This window comes from Erythrolamprus reginae, chromosome 9 (assembly GCF_031021105.1).
Source record: "Erythrolamprus reginae isolate rEryReg1 chromosome 9, rEryReg1.hap1, whole genome shotgun sequence".
Taxonomy (NCBI): domain Eukaryota; kingdom Metazoa; phylum Chordata; class Lepidosauria; order Squamata; family Dipsadidae; genus Erythrolamprus; species Erythrolamprus reginae.
The window spans coordinates 12,625,911-12,649,861 of record NC_091958.1 but is presented as its reverse complement, the minus strand read 5'-3'; the positions used below and the strand labels follow the sequence as shown (position 1 = coordinate 12,649,861).

The following is a 23,951-nucleotide window of genomic DNA, read 5'->3' as shown; positions in this document are numbered from 1 at the left end:
GGAAAATTCTGAACAATTACAGTACTTGCAATTGACCCTAGAGCTTGGTCTGCATCAAATCATATTACTGTCTGAATTTTGTCTTTCAAGCCATAAATACGTTGCTCTCATAGCAGTTGAAATGTAAAAGTGGAAATATAAAAGTGATTTGAGGAAGTTTTTGCACTCTTATCTACTGTCTACTATCCTCCCTCCCTCCCTCCCTCCCTCTGCCTCCCCCAGTGTTTTCAATTTATCCTATTGATTGCTTGGATAAATGTGTAATTTTACAAATGCTGACAGTTTTGTACTATTTACAGCTTTGTTGGTTGCCCAACTGTGTTTTTTCATGCTTTTTATAATAATAAAATATTTATTTTAAAGGGCACAGACTTCATGTTCACGGGGGTTGTGGTGGTGGTTAGAGCAATTGTCTAGCGGGAGCCCTGAATATTTAGTACATGAAAGAGACCCCGTTGAGCATGGCTGGTCCTCCCATCATTTGAAAATCAATATCACCCTATGAAATGCTGACAAAGATGCAGGATGACTTCTGCTGATTTATTGGTGGCTAATTGGAGTTTTAAAGAGCAAATCTCCAAGAGTCACAGATGCTGTGTGAGATGAAAGAGAAATTGTGGAGAATGACTGTCAGGGTCTTCCTGACAGTTCTGGATATAAAAGAGGAGATAATTAAATAAACAGGATGAATAATTAGAAGCATTTTTCTACCAGTAGATCTCTTGCAGCTCCGAGTCTTCGGAGAGGGGCGGCATACAAATCTAAGTAATAAATAAAATAATAAATAAATAAATAAATAAGTAGCATTTTCTTTCCCTTCTCCCACTTTTTTTTAAAAAAATATTTGATCCATCTTTAAAAAATCAATTTTCTATTAAGGCTGTATTGGCATTAATTGAATATATACACAGAGGTATTTAGTGCCTGCCAAAATTAATGTTAGATGATGATGATGATGATGATGATGATGATGGTGATTATTATTATTATTATCTACATCACACAGTCCTAGGTGCTTGGGAAGCGCCTGACTGGTGATGAAATACGAAAATACGAATATATACACAGAGGTAATACTTCCCATGTAATTTTCACCCTTTAGGAATAAGACAACATTAGCTACAGTATTTAGTGCCTGCCAAAATTAATGTTAGATGATGATGATTGTTGTTGTTGTTGTTGTTGTTGTTATTATTATTATTATTATTATTATTATTATTATTATTATTATTGCATATACAACACCTTGCAATGAACTAGGTCATGGAGATATTAATACCGATGTATTTTAGGAATCTGTTCAAAAATATTTTTTAAATTTTGGCCTTCCCTTGCTAATGCATTTTATGGATTGCTTTTATTCTTTTTCTCATATTTTAAGAGATATTTAATTGAGAACAGACTTGAACAGACAATGCTGTGTACAATATAATTGACAATGACTCCTAGCAACATTCAAAATAACGTCAGGTAAACCATCCCGAATTTAGAAACAATGGAGAAATGGAACGATGTTTGTAAAGAGGAAAGGGGGAGTATTTTGGCTTACTTGCTTTCTGATGCTTGATAAACTGAATACATTTTTCTCACCTTCAATCATCTTCATTAAAAAGAGCAAGGTTTTTTCTATTGCTCTCTGTTTTCTCACCATCAATCATCTTCATTTTTTTTTTTCATTTGAAAGAGCATTCTTTTCAAGTAAGGCTTCAATTTCACCTGGTCCACTTGACAAAGAATGACCTAAATATAAGTATTGTAAATCAGGATCTTCCTCCTGAGGCCAAATAATAATTTCTCCCATCCCCAGCCGTTAAATAAAAGTTGCCACCGAATATTAATGTTTTATATTCTAAAAGGTGATATGCATTAAATATTCCCAGTGCAAACCTACCGATATTTTAAATTACGGTCATTTTAAATTGTGGGTCTGCTTTTGCAGCTTTCATCCTCTCCTACTTTTATTTTTATTTATTTATTAGATTTATCTGCTGCCCATTTCATCTGCACCACCGAGACACCAGTTTCTATTCTGGGTAGATCTTTGATGTTGACAGGCATAGGTTCAGATTGATAAGAGAGAAGGAATTCTGCTTATCGGCACAGGGAATACAGTATTATTTTTCTTCCTTCTTGTCCTAGTTAATGATCTGCAGGATTCTTCTTGGGTCTTGCAAAGTTTCTTAGGAACCTCTGGGGAGGCGCTTGATGAAAACAAAGAAAGATGCCTTTGAATGCAGATTAAGATACAAGTCTGTTAAGAGCTTAAAAGTTCTGATGGTTTAAGCAAGGCAATGTTTTGTTTTTTTCAGAAGCCATCCAGATTCAAGAAGATTAAGTAGGCTAGGCAGTTTTCTCCAATTCTCCAGCCTGGATTTTAACTCTTTTATCAATATTATCTTACAAAAAAGCCTGGTTGACAGATTTGTAATTCCCAGGATCCTCTTTTCAAAGGTTGGTGTCCAAAAAAAAAAAGCATTAAGAATTGTAAACCTAATCTTATGTAGCTTCTTCTCTAGAAACACTGATTTATTAACCAGAGCGTACAAAACATTTGTAAGACCTATTCTAGAATATAGCTCACCTGTGTGGAATCCACACTGCATATCAGATATTAATACAATCAAAGGAGTCCAGAAATATTTCACAAGAAGAGTCCTTCACTCCTCCTCACGTAACAAATTATCCTACTTCAAATACTAAATCTAGAAAATTTACAACTACGTCGTCCGAACTGATTTAACTGTTGTTCATAAAATCATACAGCATAATATACTCTCTGTCAGTGACTACTTCACCTTTAACAACAACAACACAAGAGCACATAATAAATATAAACCGAATGTAAATCGCTCCAAACTTGACTGCAGAAAATACGATTTCGGCAATAGAGTAGTCACCGCCTGGAACTCATTACCTGACTGTTGTTGCTTCCCCCAACTCCAACATCTTCAACCTGACATTATCTACAATTGACCTCTCCCCTTTTCTAATTATCTCCTTTTGTAATTATCTTTTGGACCTCGTTGGAATCTCCCCGTCTCTGTTCACTCCCCTGGCAGGTTTTATGGCTCCTTTAAACCAGGGAGTAGAGGACATCTTTTTTATCTAGCCAGCCTTCGTCACCTCCAGCAATATAGTTGCGTTATTTGCATGAGGCCTTGGACTCTAGATAGGGAGCTGCCATGTAGTGTGTTCGATCATTTGGTTGACTGGCTGGTAAACTATTGTGGTCAGGCAAATCCCACCTTTGGCTGGCTAAACAAGTCAAAAAGTAAAAAGTCAAATTCAAACATTAATAACAATAAAAAGCTAATCTAATCAATATAATCATACCATCACACATACCAAGACATGTTGCAATATGCAATAAGGCAGGTTGGGAAAAGTCATTTTCTAATTGCTCCACTACATTTAATTCTTTCCTAAAGCAATCCTGAGTTTTTTAAACTGTAAATTTGAACCTTAAAGGGATTTCAGATTTTTATCTGAAATTGATTTAGGTTTAATTGACTTCTGGTCAATATTTCTCTACTAGGAAATCACCTAATCTTCTTTGCCATTTTTGTGTTTTGTTTCTATGGCACCATCTCCATTTACCACATTTTTCAACCCCCCCAGAAAGAATGCAATCAGCTTTATCTGGAGGAGGCTTATCATCTAAGGATTTAGCCAAAGGAAACATTAAGGCTTCCGTTTAAAAAGTGTGATTTGTTTGCAAAGTTACTTAACTGAAAGTTCAGGATGTCGAAATAGTTGGTTAGATGAGCATATCGTGTAGTCAACAGACTCAAAACAGTCTCCTTGTGCCTTGCCTGCAATTCTATTCCCAGGAGAGCCATTTTAGCTGCAGTTTATGAAAGTTGATGACTTTAAGGAGAATATTTGTAGCTCATGATTGAAACAAAGCGTTCTTGGTGCTCTCTGAGATTGCCGACATTTCATTACCCAAACTAGGTAACATCTTCAGTGCTAGCAAGGAGTGGGGTTTGCAAAAGAGACAAACAACAAGTTTAAAAGAAAGCAAAATGACCCAAATCTCTTCTCACCAGCGGTCAGCACCCAGATGGAGCATAGATTAACCCCAAGATTAACAACAGGCCAATGAGCAAGAAGTAAAAGAAGTAAAAAAGAAATTTCTTTTCTTTTGATTTGATTTGATTTATTGGATTTATATGCCGCCCCTCTCCGCAAACTCGGGGCGGTTCACAACAAGGTAAAAACAATACATAATAACAAATCCAATACCCACCAATCCAATTACAATTTAAGCTAAAAAATTCATAAAAAAACAACCCCAGAATATTAAAAAACAAGCACATAATCAATCTAACACCAAAACAACATGGGCAAGGGGGAGATGTTTCAGTTCCCCCATGCCTGACGGCAGAGGTGGGTTTTAAGGAGTTTGCGAAAGGCAAGAAGGGTGGGGGCAATCCTAATCTCAGGGGGGAGCTGGTTCCAGAGGGTCGGAGCCGCCAAACAGAAGGCTCTTTCCCTGGGTCCCGCCAGACGGCATTGTTTAGTCGATGGGACCCGGAGAAGGCCAACTCTGTGGGACCGAGTTTTATGTTCACCGAGAGCATCTGCACCAAAGACAAACTCCTTGTGTGTCCAATCACATTTCGCCAATGAAGAATTCTATCCTATCCTACCCTACCCTACCCTACTCTACTCTATTCTATTCTATACTAAAAACATCCCAATCAAGGAACTGCAAAAATAGGCTAACAGTAAACAGCCCAACCAAAGAATCTCTTAGACCAGGGGTAGGCAAAGTTGACTCTTCTATGACACGTGGACTTCAATTCCCAGAATTCCTGAGCTAGCATGATTGGCTCAGGAATTCTGGGAGTTGAAGTCCACAAGCCATAGAAGAGCCACCAATACTGATAAGGCAAGAATTATAAAATGAGATCCAACCTCGCTCCCTACTAGCACTGATGATGTTTCCTAGTTTGGTGATGAAATCTCTTTAGGAAAACAAACAAGCTCCGAAAGCATAGACTTCAAGTTCCAGGATCCAAACTATAGTATATTTTGGATGTTGTGTAATAGTAAATAGATAGGGAAATTGTATATCTTTGAGGTGAGGAGAGGCCAGGCCACCCTAACCCTCATCCAAACCTTTGACGTGAGTGGCCACCTTTAAGCCAGTCACATGGCCTTTAAGCCACTCCTCAGTCACATGATCATCAATCCACTCCCACCTGGTCACATGGCTGGCAATCCACTCCCACCTGGTCACATGGCTGGCAATCCACACTCACAAAATAAGCCACACCCACAATGTGGTTGTAAAAAAATTATAGTGGCTAATAGGGGTTCCTGATCCCTAATGTCTCCCTCCTCTGACTCAGACATTACCATTATTGGGGTTTCTACAGTTTGTGGAGGTTCCTCAGGTTTCTCAGGTTCTAATTCTCCCTCAGTCTCACTCTCTGACTCAGTTGCCAAAAACACTGGCCTAGGGTACCAAGACGGACCTGGTTCATCCTCCTCAGAATCTCTGACCAACTGGGTTGGCCATGGACCACTCGCATCAATGGTGATATCTAGTTAAGACTTCTTCACCTCTTCTCTTAAGAACAAAAGACAACAGCAGTCTAAAAAAAGAGGTTGCATTCCATTTGAGAATCAAACTTTCATACTTGGGAGATGCCAAGCGAATCCAGCGACTCTTGATATGTGTTTCAAATTAAAGCACATCCACAGGATGTTTCCACTGATCAGCCACAAGGAAAAACACCACAAGGAGTTTTGCTCATTTGCCTAAAGAAGTAAATTACATCTTCTTCTTCTTCTTCTTTTTCCTCTTGAAAACTCAGTGACAAATGAGGGCAAAATGAAAGCAATTAGCAAGGCTGGCGGCTCAAACGGGAGACGACAGCGGGGGGTTCCGTTTCCTCTCGTGCATAATTTAAAATGCTTTGTGCATGAAAAGGAAAAGATGTGACCTGAATTTGCATAATGACAGAACGCTTAATTACAACCCCGTCTCAAATCTGACAGTGAACGTCAGCAGATAATACTTGACAGTGCAAGTACACACCTAAGATTCCCTTCTACCTCCTTAGCCTTAACAAATTCAGCTTCTGTTTACTTCAAAAGAAGAATAACCTGCCTTAGTCTGTTTTCTCCCCAATGATTCAATTCAATTCAATTCAATTTATTAGATTTGTATGCCGCCCCTCTCCGAAGACTATAAAATATAAAATATACTGCTCAAAAAAATAAAGGGAAGACTTAAACAACAGAATATAACTCCAAGTAAATCAAAGTTCTGTGAAATCGAACTGTCCACTTAGGAAGCAACACTGATTACACCTTGTAACAATTTTCAAAAAAAAATTTGTTCCCAGTTGTTAAGTGTGTTTTCCTGATTGTACCTTAAATGAATAGAAAAAAGTTATTATTCCCTTACGACAGCAGGTCTCTTTGTGAAAAATACGTATCTACGGTTCAGAATCTATTAAAAAAAAACATATGATTGAATGTGAATGATTGGATGAATGTGGATGACTGTACATGGGTTTTTTAGAATTTTGATTAATTTTATATAATTCTTTTTTTAAAAATAGATTTCTTCACATATATTGTCTGCCTTTACAATGTTATATGCCGCCTTGAGTTGCTTCAAGAAGGCCAGCACAGAAGACTAATTAATGAAATTTAATTCATTAAAGAATTGATTGGTGACTACAAAAGATATTACGGAAGATTGAGTTGGATTATCTCTCTCCATAATCTTGATCCTTCACATATCTAAAGTAAGGCACCCACCAATATCAATTACAATGATTAACAATTTCATTTTGTTCTCAGCACATTCAGCTTTCTAGTATTAAATGAGAGTATTTGTTTCACTCAGATCTAGGATGTGTTATTTGAGTGTTCCCTTTATTTTTCTGAGCAGTGTAGATTACATGGCTGCTACACACGATCAGAAACTAAAATGCTAATCCAGCATTTTGAGATCTGTGGGTTTCAAGTCCTGGAATTCCCCAGCCAACATTGAAGTCCATAAGTCTCAAAGTTGCTAATCCATGATTCAGCAGATATAAGGAGGCTGAACCTGCCGAGGGCGTCCCCAGCCTCCATCATGGCTCTGAAGCCACAACACCTGTTACTTGGGAAAGCAAATCCAGAGGAAACTTCTGTGAAGGCCTTGAAAGAATGATTTGTGATTCTCAAAAATAAGGGGTCAATCTATTCTCCAAAGCAGCTGAAAGCAGGGAAAGAAGCAATTAATAGAAACTAATCAAGGAGAGATCCAATCTAGAAAGAGTGCAGAGAAGAGCAACAAGGATGATTAGGGGACTGGAAACTAAAACATAAAGAACGATTGCTGGAACTGGATATGTCTAGTTTAATGAAAAGAAGAACCAGGGGAGACATGATAGAAACATAGAAACATAGAAGTCTGACAGCAGAAAAAGACCTCCTGGTCCATCTAGTCTGCCCTTATACTATTTTCTGTATTTTATCTTAGGATGGATATATGTTTATCCCAGGCATGTTTAAATTCAGTTACGGTGGATGTACCAACCACGTCTGCTAGAAGTTTGTTCCAAGGATCTACTACTCTTTCAGTAAAATAATATTTTCTCATGTTGCTTTTGATCTTTCCCCCAACTAACTTCAGATTGTGTCCCCTTGTTCTTGTGTTCACTTTCCTTTTAAAAACACTTCCCTCCCAATATCTCAGGGGTTGCCACAAAGAAGAGGGAGTCAAACTATTCTCCAAAGCACCTGAGGGTAGAACAAGAAGCAATGGGTGGAAACTAATCAAGGAGAGAAGCAACTTAGTCAGGATAAATTTCCTGACAGTGAGAACAATTAATCAGTGGAACAACTTGCCTCCAGAAGTTGTAAATGCTGCAATACTGGAAGTTTGGATAACCATTTGTCTGAAGCGGTGTAGGGTTTCCTGCCTAAGCAGGGGGTGAACTAGAAGACCTCTAAGATACCTTCCAACTATTATTCTATTCCATTCCACTCCACTCCACTCCACTCTCCATTCTCCATTCCAAAGGAGAAATTTCCTGATGGTTAGAACAATTAGTCAGCACAACAATTTGTCTCCAGAAGTTGGGGATACTCCATCACTGGAGGCTTTTAAGAGGAGGCAGGACATTCATTTGTCCGAAATAGTATAGTGTTTCCTGTCTGAGCATGGGATCGGGCTAGAAGACCTCCAAGGTCCCTTCGAACATCTACTATTCTGTTCTGTTCTATTCCCCCATGGTTTTTAAAGGGAACATGCAGCCAGATACTAGTTTGATTCAATGGCATATAAGTGGAACTGGAATGGAGGTGAGCACTGTTTTATCAGGCAAATAACAGCTTCTATTATCATTATGAGCAATAGAGTTAGAAAGATACCAGTCACACCTATCTTGGAATCCTGAACTTTTTCCTCATTAACGGGAAGGTATCAAGTTGCTTATACGCAAGTAATAGGTATCAATGGAATTCCTTGTGAGGCAAAAGGCAAAATAAAGACATAGTAACAGAGCAATCATATATAGAAATTAATCAGCAGTTCGTATTCTTACAAACCCTACCTCATTGGAGAACTACCAACTGGAAATTTAATTTAATTTATTTAACTTCTAAGCCGCCCACTGCCTAGTGGACTCTGGATGGCATACAGTCATAGGCACTATAAAACAATAAAAATATAACATTAAATAACACAAGAAATATAAACCAATAAAAAACCCAAACAAACATTCATTCAATAACATTCATCTTCCTGGGTCCAAGTAGTTGTTCTATGGCCATCTAACATTTCTCTATGTTGGCTCTTCATAGAGCCAACGTAGAGAAATAACAGCAATGACATGGTTAGGCTATTTTTAAATAACCGGCAAAAATGCCTTCAGCCTAGAGTGAATTTAGGGCTCTTAAAAAAGTAAGACAAGTAGAGAGTAAAAGTAAGACACTTTACCCTTGGATTATTCACGGTTGACCTATCCAGATTCCTAAGTGGTCAGTAAGGGGCGAGTACAAGTGCACTAGAGTGCCTACCGTCCCCTGTCCTATTGCTCTCCTATATCTCCTATACCTTTCTTCTATTCCTATATCTCTTCTTCTATTCTTTCATTGATATGTTCTATTCCTATAACTTCTATTCTTTCTTAGATATATTTTACTATGAGTATATCCTCTATAACCGTCATCATATATTTTACTATGTGTATACCCACTAAAACCCTCATTGTGTATTGGACAAAAATCAATCAATCAATCAGTAAAATATTTTTATTTCATTTATTTATTTTATTTGTCAAACAAGTATAGAGTTATAGTTTGTATTAACATAGCAAAGTATAAAGAAGTTATTAAAAAGGATAATAAGATAATAAGACAGAAGGACAATAGACGGTAGGCACAATAGTGTGCTTATGCACGCCCCTTACAGACCTCTTAGAAAAGGGGAGAGGTCAACAGTAGATAAATTTAAGGTTGAAGATTTTGGGGTTGTTTATTTATTTATTTATTTTGTCCAATACACAATGAGGGTTTTATAGTAAAATACATGATGAAGGTTATAGAGGAGATACTCGTAGTAAAATATATCTAAGAAATAATAGAAAAGAAGGTCTAGTAATAGAACATATCAATGAAAAAATAGAAGAGATATAGGAATAGAAGAAAGGTATAGGAGATATAGGAGAGCAATAGGACAGGATCTCCATAGACATTAGACAACACAGGTATTATCAACTCTGCAAGAGGATTTTCCAAAAGCTTTGGAGCTGGAAGAGGATGGGAAATACCACCCGCATTTAACTGGAGTTACAACCATGGAAAACCAGCTTTCCTATCGCCACCAAAGAAAAGCTGCTGTGTTTGTTTGTTTTCTCTAATTGAAGCCTGCATGACTTTGATGTTTTGTATAGTCATGGCAACCTGCAATTTGCTGGCGCCTCCAGCTGCACCATTCGCATTCTTTCGTTCCATTTGCACACCTCCTTCCCTTTCTTCTCCTTTCCAGGCCATTTGGTTAATCCACCAAAACACACACTCTCTCACACACACACACAGTTCAACATGAATTAATTGGGCCCTTAATGCTTCTTGCAAGCACGCTGGTTTAATTATTATCTTTCATTTTTATAACCTTTGGGTTTTAAGTAGCCACTGAAATTTCCCACTCTCTTTTTCCCCCCCCAGCCGTGGGTATTCTCGACACTGAATTTGCAAGGAACAGCACCTCAGAAAGAAGAGAAGTATCTCTTTGGAGGATTATTTGGATGACATAGACACAAGATACGACGACAGTAAGTGACATTCTTAGCTCCCTGTTGAAAGACAGGGGATTAGTTCTGAGCTGCCTTAAACAATCCCCGAATTGTGATTGAAGCTCAAAAAAATATTTTTTTTAAAAACCCAAGCTTATTATGTGTAGGAAGGAATTAAGATTTATTAGGATGTCCTGAAACTTTGTGGTTACATTTCTATCTGGGGAATATTTATAGCGTCTACTCTCTGAACTCTTGTTTATTTATCTGTTTGTTTTGTCAAGTACGGTATACAAAGTGGTGGTATACAAAGATATAATAATATTTATATACATGATGTTAGTAAAAGAGAAACATTAGGATAGGGGACGGAAGGCACGCTGGAGCACTTATGCACGCCCCATACTGACCTCTTAGGAATCGAAAGAGGTCAACAGTGGGTAGTCTAAGGGTAAAGTTTTGGGGGTCGGGTGATTATATCACAGAGTCAGGTGGTGAGTTCCATGCATCAACTACTCGGTTACTAAAGTCGTATTTCCTGCAGTCGAGTTTAGAGCAGTTTATTTTAAGTCTGTATCTGTTGTATGCTCGTGTGTTGTTGTGGTTGAAGCTGAAGTAGTCGTTGACAGGAAGACCGTTGTAGCAGATGATTTTATGGGCTATACTTAGGTCGTGTTTAAGGCGACGTAGTTCTAAGCTTTCTAAACCTAGGATTGTAAGTCTAGTTGCGTAGGGTGTTCTGTTGCGAGTGGAGGAGTAGAGGGCTCACCTAGTAAAGTATCTCTGGACATTTTCAGTTCCGGAATAAGAACCGTGCATCTTCTAGTAGATACAAAGAATGAAGAAAGTCCTTGCCTTATGAACACAGTTGAGATCCAAATGTTATTTTTGTTAAATGAGACGGTTGTTAAGTGGATTTTGCCCTATTTTATTTGCCTTTCTTGCCACAGTTGCTAAGTAAATCGTTGCAGATAATAACTTGTCAGCTCAGGCAATGTGGCCTCCCCATTGATTTTGCTAGTCAGAAACTTGCAAAAACCATACAATTCCAGGATGCTACAACTATCATACGTATGAATCAGTTACCAAGTACAGTGGTACTTCTACCTAAGAATGCCTCTACTTACAAACTTTTCTAGATAAGAACCGGGTGTTCAAGATTTTTTTGCCTCTTCTCAAGAACCATTTCCCACTTACAAACCCGAGTCTCTGAAATTGTAACCGGAAAAGGCAGGGAGAAGCCTCTGTGGGGCCTCTCTAGGAATCTCCTGGGAGGAAACAGGGCCAGAAAAGGTGGGGAGAAACCTCCGTGGGGCCTCTCTAGGAATCTCCTGGGAGGATACAGGGCCTCTACCCTCCCTGTGGGTTCCCCAATCGCACACATTATTTGCTTTTACATTGATTCCTATGAGAACAGTTGCTTTGAAAAATGATCGTAAGTCACCTTTTCCAGTGCCGTTGTAACTTCGAACAGTCACTAAATGAACTGTTGTAAGTCCAGGACTACTTATATCTACACATAATTTTCTAGATGAGCCTTTTAAGATGTTGATCTATCTATTTAGCATGCAGATAAGGTCCTCCTGATGATGAAATTAACAAATAAAAACAAACCAATGTTTGTCAGTACAAAATATGAACAGGGGGAAAATCCCACAGTAAAGCAAAAATAAAAATAAACAACTCACATTTTTTAGCAAAGAATGTATTCAGAAAAAGTCAAGTAAGTTAAATATTAAAACCCATAAATATTTGTGCTAGATTGTGGACATGGGGGGTGACGATGAAACCATCCATTTGTTTGCAAGAGCCAGGTGGTGCAGTGGTTAGAGCGCAGCAGGCTACTTCAGCTGACTGCTAGCTGTAGTTCAGCAGTTCAAATCTCACCAACGACTCAAGGTTGACTCAGCCTCCCATCTTTCCAAGGTGGGTAAAATGAGGACCCAGATTGTTGGGGGCAAGAGGCTGACTCTGTAAACCGTTTAGAGAGGGCTGTAAAAGCACTGTAAAGCAGTATATAAGTCTAAATGCTATTGCTATTGATATTGAAATCATCCATTTGTCATGAAAAAAAATGTGTTGAGTAATGAGAAAATAGTTATTGGTTATACCTGAATAATGTCCAGAATTCACAATTCCCTCATAGTTTTTTTTCTCTATATATTTCTTATATATTTTACCCTAATAAGTTAAATTTTCTTCCATCTGAAGCCTTCCCACTTACTGAGGCTTAGAAAGCATTTACTTTAAGATTAATATTCACCTGTAACTCAGTGATGGGATTTAGGTTTTTTTATACCAACAGTACTGTGGTCGTGGGTGGCTTGGTGGGCGTAGCAGGGGAAGGATGTTGTAACATGGACTAAATGAGAAGAACTTAAGCAAAAAGGAAAAAAATAAGATCCAAATAATGTAAAATCAGTTTTGTCCTCAGATAGAATCTTGGCTGTACAGGAACAAACTGTCACATCTTCCTGTCTATGAAACATAAAGGCATTTTTGAAAAAGGGCACAAATCATGAATTCATTCCTTAACGTGAGGAGTACACATTTCCTTCCAGCTATATAAAATTATTCTCTTTGCTGAGCCACAGGCTTGATAAAGCCAAAGTGCTTAATAAAATGTCACATTCCTTCCTAAAATGTGGATTTTGACATTTGACATTTCAGCGCTTATAACCTCTGGTCACTGCTGCGTAGAATAGATTTTTTAAAAAAATACCAAGTTTTTATTTTTATTTTTATAAAGTATACCATGCAGATTAAAACATAAAACCATCCATAAAATTTACAACATCAAAGAACAAAAAAAACCCAAGTAAACTAAAATAATCAGATGAATACTTTCTAGTAAATTATCCAATCAGTAACCTGCAATAAACTGTTTTATGGCAAATTTTCTTCTCATCTGATAAAATCCTTTGTATGAGTCATGCCTTGCCCTCAAGAAGAAAACAGCAAAATGCAATTCCAAAGTTCAGGGGCCAATCTTTCTAATGTGTTGAATTGCAGTCACACAGTTCACATTACTAAAACATCTTTCTTGAAGCACATTTAAGTAATAAATTATAGTAAAAGTAGTTCAGATTTTGCAAGACCATTTTCGGATGTAGACTCAAATTAACCAATATTTTGGGGGTTGTTTTATCATGACCTTCCATTTTTGCTCCTGTTTGTTATACTAGGTAGGCAGGTTCAGTAATGCAGGGTGGGGGGAGAGATTATTGGGTTTTAATACAGATATTCCTCACAACCACAATTGAAACCCAAACTACAGTTGCTAAAGTGAAATTTCTATACAGAAATATTTCTGTGTTTTCTACCCTCGGTTTGAATGGGAGACAATTTCACTGCATTTCACAGACTTTCTGAATTATGACTTGAAAAGGATTAGGGGTGAAATCCAGCAGGCTTTTGACAGGTTCTGGAGAACTGGTAGCGGAAATTTTGAGTAGTTCGGAGAACCAGCAAACATCACCTCTGGCTGGCCCAGGAGTAAGATGGGAATGGAGATTTTATTTATTTATTTATTTATTAGATTTGTATGCCGCCCTTCTCCGTAGACTCGGGGCGGCTCACAACAATAACAAGAACAATGTAAGAACAAATCTAATAATTTAAAAAACACTAAAACCCCCATTATTAAAAGCAAACAAACACACAAACATTCCATGTATAAACTGTATAGGCCCGGGGGAGATGTGTCAGTTCCCCCATGCCTGACGGCAGAGATGGGTCTTAAGAACTTTACGAAAGGCAAGGAGGGTAGGGGCAGTTCTAATCTCCGGGGGGGGGGGGGCTGGTTCCAGAGGGTCGGGGCCGCCACAGAGAAGGCTCTTCTCCTGGGTCCCGCCAAACGACATTGTTTAGTCGACGGGACCTGGAGAAGGCCAACTCTGTGGGACCTAACCGGTTGCTGGGATTCGTGCGGCAGAAGGTGGTCCCGGAGGTATTCTGGTCCGATGCCATGAAGGGCTTGAACTATCAGATTTGAACTATCCTTCGCCTGCCACACCCATCAAGCCACACCACAGAACTGGTACACTGACGATTTGCGCCTCTTCGGCGCTACTGGTGCGCCCTTCGAGGCCGTCGTGGGTGCATACATGTCCGGTGGGTGCGTGCGTACCAGTCAGCATGAGATTCAGCTTCTGCGCAAGTGCAGTAAGTGAAACCTCATGTAAGGACGCATGCGAGAGCGAGATTTTGGTGATTTTCACCAATACTTTTGCTTCCTCGCATGCGCAGAAGCAAAAAAGCATTGAAAATCTCCCAAATCTTGATTGCGCGAGCATCGACATGCAAGATTTCGCTTACTTCACATGCGCAAAAGCCAAATCACATGTGGGGCTGTGTAGGGTCGTGTGCACCACATAGCATAACCTGGAACCCATTACTGAACTGGTAGTAAAAAAAATTGAATTTCACCACTGAAAAGAATGACTTATCAGAAGCGCTTTCCGATCCTGGTGAATTTGGAGTTTCTAACTGTTGTATTCCATCCGTCCGCTGATAATTATTTAGTTTTCGTTATGTTACTGGGTTACTTGTCTTCATTTGATTAAACTCAAAAAATTGGATGGAGGGAGCAAAGGAATTGTAAGATAACACTTGACACAGTGGTATGTCTACTTAAGAACTTAATTCGTTTCATGACCAGGTTCTTAATTAGAAAGGTTTGTAAGTAGAAGCAATTTTCCCCATAGGAATCAATGTAAAAGCAAATAATGCGTGGAAAACCAATAGGAAAGAAATAAAAGCTCGGAATTTGGGTGGGAGGAGGAGGAGGAGGAAGAGGAGGAGCACAGTCGCTGCCAAAGAAAGAAGGTGAGGTGAGGTGAATAAAAAAAATCTAAAACTTTAAGGTTAAAAGAAGAAAAGAGGGACTCTGAGGCGGCAAGGAGGAGCATGCGCCTCCCATACACCCAGCACAAGGCTGCCTCCCACACATTGCGCCAGAGAGAGAAACCCAGGGGGAATGGCAGGAAACTGGCCGGGCCTTTGTGCCGCTCTCAAATTTCCTGGGAAATTTTTCCGGGCTCGGGTTCTTAAGTAGAAAATGGTTCTTAAGAAGAGGCAAAAAAATCTTGAACACCATCTAGAAAAGCTCTTAAATAGAGGCGTTCTTAGGTAGAGGCACCCCACTGTATTAATATAATGATTGTTAACTTTTGTTTTTTGCAGAGATTGCTAACATTGACAGAAACATTCAGAAAAAGAGATGGAGAACGTAAGACACAGAAAACAAAGTGCAAACCAGGCTCTTGATGATGTATCTGTCACAAGCAAGAAACCCAAATCCACAAACTTACAGAAAGAGGCAAGATTTGATTAATATAATCTTTTAAACAATTAAATATCCCTAGATTGGGGTGACAAACCGTGGGGTGCTTAGATCTGGCCCATGGAGCAGGGGCAGATTGCTCCTATCGCCACTACTGGTGCACTGTATGTGCAGCTTCAGGTGTCTTCCATGTGCATGCGCGCCCCAACATGTTTTTGCTTCTGAACGTGCGCAGGAAGCAAGGGGATGCACGGAAGAAAAAGATTTTGGTGATTTTTTTGCTTCTGTGCATGCGCGGAAGCAAAAATTCACCAAAATCTCACACACGTGAGTCTCCTCTCGTGAGATTTTGCATCCTGTGCATGGGCAGAAGCGAAACACACTGTGACGCATGCATACACAGGCAAGACACCGAAGCTGTGCGTGCAGCTCAATTTGGGATCTCGGGAGCCCATTTTCTCCGCCAGAACTCTCGGGCCAACACAGGCGCCCCCAATATGAGTGACATTGAGTTAGCCACACCTACCCTGGTCACACCCACTCTGCAACTCTGAGTCCAAACACAACCCTGATGCAGCACTCAATGAAATCGAATTTGACACCCCTGCCTTAGACGTACGATGTTGTGACTCGCTTTGAAAGTCGTTTACAGATCTAGTTAAATGTTTATCTTTGGTTGCACCATTTCTCCGTTATTGATTTAGCAGATAATATTAACTTTCATAGCAATGAAAGATTCCAGCACTTATAGCATTTTCCCACCTAAGGTTCAAATTGGACCGAAAAAACCAGGAGAGGCTTAACATCTTTCCGGGAGGTCTGATACAGAAGGCGGAGACAAGCAAAGAACATTGATTACAGTGATCAGGAACCCAGGAACCACAAGAGTTTTGCTGACTTACACGTAGCAGCTGGTGGGATTCAAAACTTTTTACTAACAGTTCTGTGGGCATGGCTTGGTGGGTGTGGCAGGGTGAGGACACTGCAAAATCCCCATTTCCTCCCAATCAGTTGGAACTCAGGAGGCGGAGAATAAATGAAGACGGGCCAGTCAGAGTTGGTATTTACCAATTCTCTGAACTACCCAAAATTTCTGCTACTGGTTCTCCGAATGACACAAAATTCCCGCTACCAGTTCTCCGAACTACTAAAATTCCCACTACCTGTTCTCCAAACTACCCAAAATTTTCACTACCAGTTCTCCGAACTACCCAATATTTCCACTACCGATTACCCAAATTTTCTATTACCGGTTCTCCGAACTACCCAATATTTCCACTACCGATTACCCAAAATTTCTACTACCGGTTCTCCGAACTACCCAATATTTCCACTACCGATTACCCAAATTTTCTATTACCGGTTCTCCGAACTACCCAATATTTCCACTACCGATTACCCAAAATTTCTACTACCGGTTCTCCGAACTACCCAATATTTCCACTACCGATTACCCAAAATTTCTACTACCAGTTCTCCGAACTACCCAATATTTCCACTACCGATTGCCCAAATTTTCCACTACCGGTTCTCCGAACTACCCAAAATTCCCATTACTGGTTCTTCGAACTTCCCAAAATTCCCATTACTGGTTCTTTGAACTTCCCAAAATTTCTGCTACTGGTTCTCCGAACTACCCAATATTTCCACTACCGATTACCCAAATTTTCTATTACCGGTTCTCCGAACTACCCAATATTTCCACTACCGATTACCCAAAATTTCTACTACCGGTTCTCCGAACTACCCAATATTTCCACTACCGATTACCCAAATTTTCTATTACCAGTTCTCCGAACTACCCAATATTTCCACTACCGATTACCCAAAATTTCTACTACCGGTTCTCCGAACTACCCAATATTTCCACTACCGATTACCCAAAATTTCTACTACCAGTTCTCCGAACTACCCAATATTTCCACTACCGAATACCCAAATTTTCCACTACCGGTTCTCCGAACTACCCAAAATTCCCATTACTGGTTCTTCGAACTTCCCAAAATTTCTGCTACTGGTTCTCCGAACTACTCAAAATTTCCACTCCTGTTCTCCAAACTACTCAAAATTCCCGCTACCAATTCTCCGAACTACTCAAAATTTCCACTACTGGTTCTCCTCACTACTCAAAATTTCCGCTACCGGTTCTCCAGGACTGATCAGAACCTGTTGAAACTCACCTCTGCCCCATAGGCTCATCCTAATGACATTGTCTGGGTCATCCAGATGCAATCTGACAGATGACAACTCATTCCCAACTCCCTGGGAGGACACCCAAACAGTATCTCCTTTCTCCCTGCACGTGATGCCAGCGTTTCCTTCACATCATATCTGAAATGAGCAATCACACACTACAAGGAGTGATTTCTTGTTCAGATATGATGTGAACCCAAGTAAACTTAGAAGGTGAACATTTCCTTTCTCTGGTGCCAGAAGAGCAAGCCAAGCACGTCCTCCCCTCTCCGTGTTAACATGTTAATTAGTAGAACAGGGGTTGTAGAATTGACTAACAAAGTTCACAAGAACTTTAAAAAATCTTCTGCTCTTCCTGGAATGTCGAGTTAATGTTTGCACCATAGCCCAAGCTGTTAATTTGTATTGTTGAAAGGGACAGGAGACTGATTTATACATGTGTTTTTTGTTGCTTAATTATTTGGCCGGCTTGAGTATCAGGCAGAATTAGATAAAGAATATAATTTGAAGATCTGAAACAATAGATGAATAGTTGGTCTTAGGCAGGGAAGGGCTGCAAAAATTTTTTACTACCACATTGTAGGTGGGGCTTATTTTGTGGGTGGGACTTGCTGACCAGGTGACCAGGTGGGAGTGGCTTGGGAATCATGTGACCAGGGTGGCTTAAAGGTCGATTACAGCACTATTGTAAATTGTAAATAAATTGTAAACAAACGAAGCATCTCAAATGTGTTTGCTTTTCTGTCCCCTCTCCTTAGGTGGGTCTGATCAGTGGAATTTGTGTTATTGTCGGAACTGTGATAGGTTCGGGAATTTTTATTTCTCCAAAGTCTGTCCTGGTTAATGTTGGAGCAATCGGACCTTGCTTGATTATCTGGGCAGCTTGTGGAGTTTTGGCCACCTTAGGTAAACTGTTTCTCATGCACTCTGTTTATTTTGTTTCCTTTTTTTAAACATAAAGTCAAGCCAAGCTTCTTTTTCACATCCTTCCTTCCGTTCCTCGGTTTTGATGGAAATCAAATTTGACATTTGAAGTGGAGTAGATTTGATTAAGCAAAATGATTGTATAAGGTTTTATTTATTCTTTGTTGTTTTGGTTTAATTTACTAGGAGGGATTGAATGAAATATAATAATGGGATAACAATAAGGTTGTATTTGTTTAGTCTTTATATTTACTAACAGATAAAACAGGGTTTCATAAAAGTTTTTAGTATTTTGTGAAAAATGTATGAAGAGGGAAGGAGGCACTACTGCTTAGACTTGAAGATGTCAAAGGTATTGCTTTTATTAATATTTAAAGGGACATTAATGGTGAATCCAATTAAAGGATAATTTGGACTTATCTGGATGACAAAATGAGAAAGAATGGAGTAAGGGGGTGGGATTTGATACCGAAATTAAATAGATGGGATTTTTAAAAAATTGTATCTGGAATATACAGTGGTACCTCGTGATACGAACCCCTCGTGATATGAACCCCTCGTGATATGAACCCAGGGTTCCGAAATTTTTTGCCTCTTACGAACTTTTTTCGGCTTACGAACCCACCGCAGATCGCAAATTGGTGCTCCGCAGGGCGCCGCCGCCTGGCTGTCACCTTTTAAAACAGCCTGGGGGCTTCTCGGCGTTCTCCCGAACCTGAACCCAAACTTTTCGGGGGCTTCTCGGCATTCTCCCGAACGTCGAACCCGGAAGTTCGGGTTCTGGAGGCCGCCGAGAAGCGCCCGGCTGTTTCAGAAGGTTACAGCCAGGCAGCGCCACCTGGTGGAGCGCCATTTTTGCAATTGTCGGCAGCGTTTTCGGCCGATCTGGAGGCTGGAAAGGAGGTGGGGATCCCAATAGGGAATTCCATGGGCGGAGCTTTGACGTCACGAAGACGTCCTTCCTGGAGGCCACGTTTCGGCCTCCAGGAAGGACGTCTTCATGACGTCAAAGCCCAGCGGAGCGCCATTTTGCGATTTCCCCCCCCTTTGCACGCATTAATTGCTTTTACGTTGTTTCCTATGGGAAACAATGTTTCATCTTACAAACTTTTCGCCTTACGAACCTACTTCCAGAACCAATTAAGTTCGTAAGACGAGGTATTACTGTATAAGATTTACTAATCCTAGACTATTTTATTGTAACAAGAATAGAAAGTATATTGGGGTGGGGTTTTTTGTATGCTGTTATGTGGAGAGAAAAAAATAAAAAAAATTACACCTTAAAAAAAAATACATTTGCTGCCCCCAACCTTTCAGGGACTGCTGATGGGTGATAGAAAGGTGGCTTATCACACTCGCCTCTTTGATTCCTCTTTTGGTGTCTATTTCTCTGCTGTAGGTCTAGAACTGCTTACTTTGGGTGGTAGAGTGCAGGGGTTACAGTGGGAGTTTATTTATTTATTTATTTAATTGGATTTATATGCCGCCTCTCTCTGAAGACTCAGGGCAGCTTACAACAATATAATCATCTAAATGCAATTAATTAAAAAAACTAAGTATTTAATTTTTAAAAAACTAAGTTTAGTCCTGAAGGGGAAATTTCTGCTGACGTTATGATAATTATCTGCAGGTATCTTCAGGGTGTGATAAAAAAGACTTGATTTCTAGTAAACAACACCTCAACAGAGTTAAGGGTCATTTTTTTATTTAGAAGCCTTGGTTAAGGCAGGTCTGGCCATCAGTATTAATGTTGAAATTCTACTTTCAGGGGCACTTTGCTTTGCTGAACTGGGCACCATGATCCCCAAATCAGGAGCAGAATATCCTTACCTGTTGGAAGCCTTTGGGCCCATCCCCGCCTTCTTGTTTTCCTGGTCTAGTATCATGGTCATCAAGCCCAGCGCCTTCGCCATTATCTGCCTGAGTTTCGCAGAGTATGTGTCCGCTCCATTTTACCCAGGCTGTGACCCTCCCGTGGCGGTCATTAAGTGCCTGGCTACAGCAGCCATTGGTGAGTCTTTAGCCTTCAAGGATGGAAAGCAAATTAGAGATGGAAGCAGAAGTGGATCTGGAGGAGAACCATTGGGGCAACCAGGAGCTGGATGACTGAGAATCTCCATAGACCTCTGGAGGAGGAGAAAGGATGGAGGAAGACCTCTTGCCAGGGATAGATAGATAGATAGATAGATAGATAGATAGATAGATAGATAGATAGATAGATAGATAGATAGATAGATGATAGATAGATGATAGATAGATGATAGATAGATACATATAGATAGATAGATAGATAGATAGATAGATAGATAGATGATAGATAGATATAGATAGATGATAGGTAGATAGATATATGATAGATAGATAGATAGATAGATAGATAGATGATAGATAGATAGATAGATGATAGATAGATGATAGATAGATAGATAGATAGATAGATAGATAGATAGATAGATAGATAGATAGATAGATAGATAGATCTTGGAGTTGAAGTCCACAAGTTTTAAAGTTGCCAAGTTTGGGGACCACTGCATTGGGGCAACCATGAGCTGGATGACTGTGAATCTCCATAGACATCTGAAGGAGGAGAAAGAATGGAAGGAGAGAGAGAGAGAGATGATAGATGCATAGATGGAGAGTTGGAGAGATAGTGAGATCGGTGTGTAGATGGATGGGTGGAAGGAAGGATAGGTAGGCAGATGGATGGATGGATGGATAGATGATAGATAGATAGATAGATAGATAGATAGATAGATAGATAGATAGATAGATAGATAGATATGGGAGTTGAAGTCCACAAGTCTTAAAGTTGCCAAATCTGGAGACCCCTGCACTGGGGCAACCATCAGCTGGATGACTGAGAATCTTCATAGACATCTGAAGGAGGAGAAAGAGTGGAAGAAGATAAAGATAGATAGTAGATAGAGAGAGGGATGGATGGATGGATAGTTTTTTAGATTGATTTCCATCCACATGAAAGAAAATCTGTGAATATGCTGAATACAATAATTTTCCCTTCTGTTCTATTTACAATTTAGTGGACACTTTGGAAGATCTCTTTCTTAAAGAGTATTTTGTGGTTAGAAAAATAAATACAGGGGAATGATAGAAAAACCTGGTAAAGTTTTAATGAAACATGGCGTGAACATCTGAACCCTCTATAAAAGGCCACAAATGAAACAGAGTGATGATATCCTACGTGTCTTCTCTGTCCACATCTATATTTTCAGACTGTGCTAAGAACTAAGAGCGAGGGAAAACCAATGTTTTAAATTATTTTGTCACTCCTTCTTTGTCTTGCAGTTGGCATTACAGTCCTGAATTCACTAAGTGTGAAATGGACGAGCTATGTTCAGAACATTTTAACTGCTACTAAAATGGTGATAATCATAATTATCATTGTAAGCGGCATCGTTCTCCTGGCCAAAGGTATGTTGTTGTTGCTTATAAAAATACATAAAGCATCTTGACATAGTCTGAAAAATGCAGGATTCCAAGCTAGCCTGGCCATAGGGAATTTTTGGAGGAGAAATCCATTCGATCTGGCCAATGCCAAGTGGAAATAATCCCCTAAATGACCTCCCTCTTTTTTGTGGTAGCCCCTCAAATACTGGAACACTGGGATATATGTCTTTTTTTCCTTGAGACTGGTAATCCCTAATTTATTTATTTATTTATTTATTTATTGGATTTGTATGCCGCCCCTCTCTGTAGACTCGGGGCGGCTAACAACAGTAATAAAAAACATCATATAAATCCAATACTAAAACAACTAAAAAACCCTTATTGTAAAACCAAACATCCCTACAAACAAAGATAACATGCATAAATTGTAAAGGCCTAGGGGGAAAGAATATCTCAGTTCCCCCATGCCTGATGGCAGAGATGGGTTTTAAGGAGCTTACGAAAGGCAAGGAGTGTGGGGGCAATTCTAATCTCCGGGGGGAGTTGGTTCCAGAGGGCCGGGGCCACCACAGAGAAGGCTTTTCCCCATATTGTACTTCATCGCTGGAGGTTTTTAAGAAGAGACTGGACAGCCATATGTCTCAAATTGTAGAGTCTCCTACTTGAGCAGGGGTTGGATTACAAGACTTCTAAGATCCCTTCCGACTTTATTCTGATTAATTAAAAAAGACTGATCTAGACATTGCGTCCCACTGTAAAGCTAAGAGTCCTAGTCTAGTCTAGTTATCTCATCTTGTCTCATCTCATTATGTCACCTAGTCTACTTTAGTCCAGTCCAGTTCAGTCCAGTCTTCTAATATACAAGTAGTTCTCAGCCTATGCCTATAAAGAAGCCTTCCAATTATGGTCGTAAGTCATGATGGTTATTAAACAGATCAACCATGTGATCAACCTGGTTTTACTACCTTTTTTACAACTATCATGAACACGTTGTTCATTATGGGGTGTTTTTCCCTAAAACCCCCAGTAAATGCTTTGTTCGCTCTGGACTGCCAAAGCCTCCTTAAGCGCCACCGAAAGATTAGATTAGATTAGATTTATTGGATTCATATGCCGCCCCTCTCCACAAACTTGGGGCGGCTCACAACAATAATAAAAACAGTACATAGTAACAAATCCAATGCCCACCAATCTAATTACAATTTTAAATTTAAAAATTTATAAAACAATCCCAATATATATAAAAAACAGGCACACAGTCAATCAATCAAACAAACGGCAAAACAACATGGGCAAGGGGGAGATGTTTTAGTTCCCCCATGCTTGACGACAGAGGTGGGTTTTAAGGAGTTTACGAAAGGCAGGGAGGGTGGGGGCAATCCTAATCTCAGGGGGGAGCTGGTTCCAGAGGGTCGGAGCCCCCACAGAGAAGGCTCCGAAAGGCTCCTCTGGCAGCCCAGAAAAGCCCGATGGCCAGGATTAAAGGGGGAATGGCAGGAAACTGGCCAGACCTTCGTGCCGTTCTCAAATTTCTTGGGAAATTTTTCCGGGCTCGGGTTCTTAAGTAGAAAATGGTTCTTAAGTAGAGGCAAAAACATCTTGAACACCCGGTTCTTATCTAGAAAAGTTCTTAAGTAGAGGCATTCTTAAGTAGAGGTACCACTGTATATATATTTGTGTGTGTGTGTTTGTGTGTCTTTGTCAGTGTCTGTGTTCCTCATACACACCCCAAGGCAGCCACATCCCTTCACTAACCTGCTTCCCCAGGAGCATTTGTGCGTATTGTTTGGACTGCTAAATTGACCACGGCCATCCAGTCACGTGACCACCTAGCCATGCCCACCCATCTGGTCCAGCCACGCCCCCCGCCAACAGTCTGAGCGACTGTGAATTGGCCC

General features: G+C 39.9%; 1 protein-coding gene across 2 annotated transcripts in view; it reads left to right on the top strand.

Moving 5' to 3' along the window:
- The window catches only part of SLC7A9 (solute carrier family 7 member 9), a 42,709-nt gene that overhangs the window by 5,305 nt on the left and 13,453 nt on the right, over window positions 1–23,951 (top strand). The window contains exons 2-9 of one of the 2 annotated variants that reach the window (XM_070760309.1): window positions 1,382–1,470; window positions 6,579–6,767; window positions 10,180–10,286; window positions 15,432–15,567; window positions 16,299–16,445; window positions 18,483–18,630; window positions 20,417–20,659; window positions 21,952–22,077. In XM_070760309.1, the coding sequence (XP_070616410.1) occupies window positions 20,446–20,659; window positions 21,952–22,077 (340 nt within the window). In that variant the 5' untranslated portion in view covers window positions 1,382–1,470; window positions 6,579–6,767; window positions 10,180–10,286; ... (2 more) ...; window positions 18,483–18,630; window positions 20,417–20,445. Of the gene's footprint in view, window positions 1–1,381; window positions 1,471–6,578; window positions 6,768–10,179; window positions 10,287–15,431; window positions 15,568–16,298; window positions 16,446–18,482; window positions 18,631–20,416; window positions 20,660–21,951; window positions 22,078–23,951 lie in introns of those variants that run through there. The other variant, XM_070760308.1, reaches the window with a different exon arrangement.